Source organism: Mustela lutreola, chromosome 12, assembly GCF_030435805.1.
Source record: "Mustela lutreola isolate mMusLut2 chromosome 12, mMusLut2.pri, whole genome shotgun sequence".
NCBI classification, from domain to species: Eukaryota; Metazoa; Chordata; class Mammalia; order Carnivora; family Mustelidae; genus Mustela; species Mustela lutreola.
In genome coordinates this window covers 11,882,747-11,886,141 of record NC_081301.1, presented here as the reverse complement: position 1 = coordinate 11,886,141, position 3,395 = coordinate 11,882,747, and the positions used below count along the sequence as shown (strand labels likewise).

General features: G+C 41.1%; 1 protein-coding gene across 1 annotated transcript; it reads left to right on the top strand.

Moving 5' to 3' along the window:
- Window positions 1-1,454: 1,454 nt before the first annotated feature.
- On the top strand, window positions 1,455-2,482 carry LOC131813000 (olfactory receptor 1L6-like). The gene has a single exon (XM_059143085.1). The coding sequence runs from the start codon at window positions 1,550-1,552 to the stop codon at window positions 2,480-2,482; it is 933 nt and encodes a 310-aa protein (XP_058999068.1). The 5' UTR covers window positions 1,455-1,549.
- The last annotated feature ends 913 nt before the right edge of the window (window positions 2,483-3,395 follow it).

Here is a 3,395-nt window from a genome sequence, read left to right as displayed (position 1 = left end):
ATTATCTTACTGTGTTTCATCATTACATGCTTTGAGTTTTGGTTAGAAAAATTCTCTGCTGTCATTCTAATTTTTTCAAAAATTATCTTGTCTTTCTGTAGCCATTTCCTCTTCTAGATGAGTTTTACAATGACCTTGTCAACTCCCATTAAAAAATCCCCTTGGGTATATTACAGTCACACTGGATGTTATTAATTGAGAAAACTGACTTCTCTCTCCAGCTTTACTGAGGTGTGATGGACAGGTAATATTGTGTAAGTTTAAGGTGTACAACATGAGGACTTGATACACAAATTCGTAAACGATACCACAGTAGGGTTAGTTAAGACCTCTAACACCTCCCAAAATGACCATAAAATTCTTTTTGCAAAACAAATGTAAGTTTATTTTAAAAGTGAATGTGAAACATACATGCATAGAATTTGAGCATGTACCAAACTATAGACAGTAACTTGCACATAGTAGGCACAAAATAATTATTGAATAAAATAATGAGTAAATTGATTCTAACACATTCTGTGGCTCTATTATCCTGAGCTTTAAAGACCATGTACTTTTATTTTCTTGTTTTAGAATTCTTTTTTTTTTATTTATTTTTTATTTTCAGCATAACAGTATTCATTATTTTTGCACCACACCCAGTGCTCCATGCAATTGGGCATGGACCATAACTTTTAATGTGTGTTTCTTATCCATGATATTGGTAAGGAAGGGTCTTGTGTTGAAAGCTTTCTATTCCAATGATACTTGAATGTTGAGAATGAGGATCTCATAGTTGTTTAATCAGAAAAATATATACTTTCAAAATTAAACACAGTAATGTAGGCTTTTCACGGAAGTATTCCTATTTTGACTGGCAGCCCTGAAGCAAAGCCGTCTGTATCCAGAGCATTTTAGCAAAAAAAATAAATAAATAAATAAATAAAATAAAAAGAAAAGAAATTGCTTAAATAAACATGAAGCATGAAGCAGGTTATGCTATGAAGACTTAGGCAAAGCTCATCTAATTTCTGTGTATACCAAGGAGCACCGATGTCACTGATGCTCACTTTTATCCTATGCCCATTACCACAGCCACCACCTCTGCTCTATAGAGTAGGACAGAATCCTTGGGAGAGGACACAATTCATGGATACACCTTCAATGAAAGTATCCTGACTCCAGGCAAAACCCAATAGCTTCTTCCCTGGAACATGGAGGGCGGGGAAAAAAGAGAATAAGCATCTGGTCAAGAAACAACCTAAGAAGAATATTTAAAAAGAGAATTGAGAGAACTCGCACATATCAGGCTGTGGAGAAGTTCCTAAGACACTTGGGATAAACCTTTAGCTTCTTATTGAGAAAACAGATTAGAATTTTCTTTATTTTTTCCACGTTGGATTTTATTCTGTCTTCCCAGTCGTTTCTTAAAGTAAATGCTCTTTAAAATTCTAACAAAGCAGGGGTATTTTTTTCATAGGCTGGAGATCAGGGAGGAAGGTGACTTGATGAAATCTCACTTCACATCTCTCCAACTGCTTCTCCACACCCTGTCCACGAAGGCACAGACATGGAGACAAAGAACTACAGCAGCGACTCAGGCTTTATCCTCCTGGGCATCTCTTCCAACCCTCAGCTACAGAAACCACTCTTTGCCATCTTCTTCACCATGTACCTGGTCACTGTCATGGGCAACATACTCATCATTCTGGCCATACATTCTGACTCCCGACTCCATACTCCTATGTACTTTTTCCTCAGCAACCTGTCCTTCACAGATATCTGTTTCACAACAGCCATTATGCCCAAGATGTTGGCAAATTTACTATCAGAGACCAAGGCTATCTCCTTCGTGGGTTGCCTGGTCCAGATGTACTTCTTTGTGGCCTGTGGGAACACTGACAGCTACCTGTTGGCCTCTATGGCCATAGACCGGCTGGTAGCCATCTGCAACCCCTTCCATTATGATGTGGTCATGAACCCACGGTGTTGCCACCTCATGCTGCTGGCTTCTTGCACCATCTCCCTCCTGCACGCCCTACTCTGGATTCTACTCGTGTCCCGCCTGTCCTTCTGTGCCTCCCATGTCATCAAGCACTTCTTTTGTGATACCCAGCCTGTGCTAAAGCTATCCTGCTCTGACACATCCTCCAGCCAGATAGTGGTCATGACTGAGACCCTGGCTGTCATCGCGACCCCCTTCCTGTGCATCCTCTTCTCCTACCTGCGAATCATCATCACTGTACTCAGAATTCCCTCTGCGGCTGGCAAGTGGAAGGCCTTCTCCACCTGTGGCTCCCACCTCACTGTCGTGGCCTTGTTCTATGGGAGTGTCATTTACGTCTACTTTAGGCCCCTGTCCATGTACTCAGTGGTGAAGGACCGGGTAGCCACAGTCATGTACACAATAGTGACACCCATGCTGAACCCCTTTATCTATAGCCTGAGGAACAAAGATATGAAGAGGGGTTTGAGGAAATTAAGGGACAGAATTCACTTGTAAAAAGGACAAATAGATGGAACATGTTAATTGCGAGATGACCTAAGAGATAATCACACAAATATCTTTCCCTCCTACTCATGTTTCCCATGGGACCCAAACAGGTCATAGCAGGTAGTGTTGAAAAACAGTAAGAACCCTGACCTAGAAGCTAGGGCACTTTTTTCTATCAATGACCTTGACCAGTTACATGTGCAATCCCAGACCAAGTACTGCTAGGAATCCACATTTCAGGAACGCTGTTTCTGTCATGTATATAAATAAAGCTATTTTGAAGTGGAACAAAGCTATCTCCAAATACCTCTTCTATGGGCTAGATTTTGGCTAGTACTCAAGAAAGTACAATGCCCTGTTGGTTTTGAGAAAAAGCTACATGAATTTGGTAGAGAATTGGGAAAGACCTTGTTGGAATAATGACCTAAGATTGTCCTTAGGGATAGATTGATTTTGACAGACAAAAGTTCAATACAGCAGGAAATGGGCAGAGTATTCCAAACAGTGGGACCTACACAGAGAGGAAGAAGGAATAAACATTGGGAAGTGTTTGAGGGACAGTGGGAAGGCCTGGGAGGCTTGTTCAGTTTGAGAACAGAGAGCATAAGGCTGGAAAGATGGAGAATCTTCAAAGCAGATGTAATGTCCCCACGCCCCCCGCCAACACCAAATTGTGAATTCTCAGCACTTGAGTCCTTTCCCCTTCCCTCTTAATTCTGTCTTTGTCCACATGGGCGTGTGCCTCACTGAAATGCCCTTTTGAGCCTAGGAAAAAGGAATGTGTGACAGTCAGGATAAGCTAGGTTGTATTGAGGAAACAAACAACATCAAAATCGTTGGACCTGAAACCAAAGATTTATCATATTGACACTGTATGTTCATCATTGAAAAGCATAGAGTGCAGCTCATTTTAAACACTCAG

Bases quoted from the DNA above. Each gene is read 5' to 3' on its own strand.
- LOC131813000 (XM_059143085.1), top strand. From the start codon at position 1,550: ATGGAGACAAAGAACTACAGCAGCGACTCAGGCTTTATCCTCCTGGGC.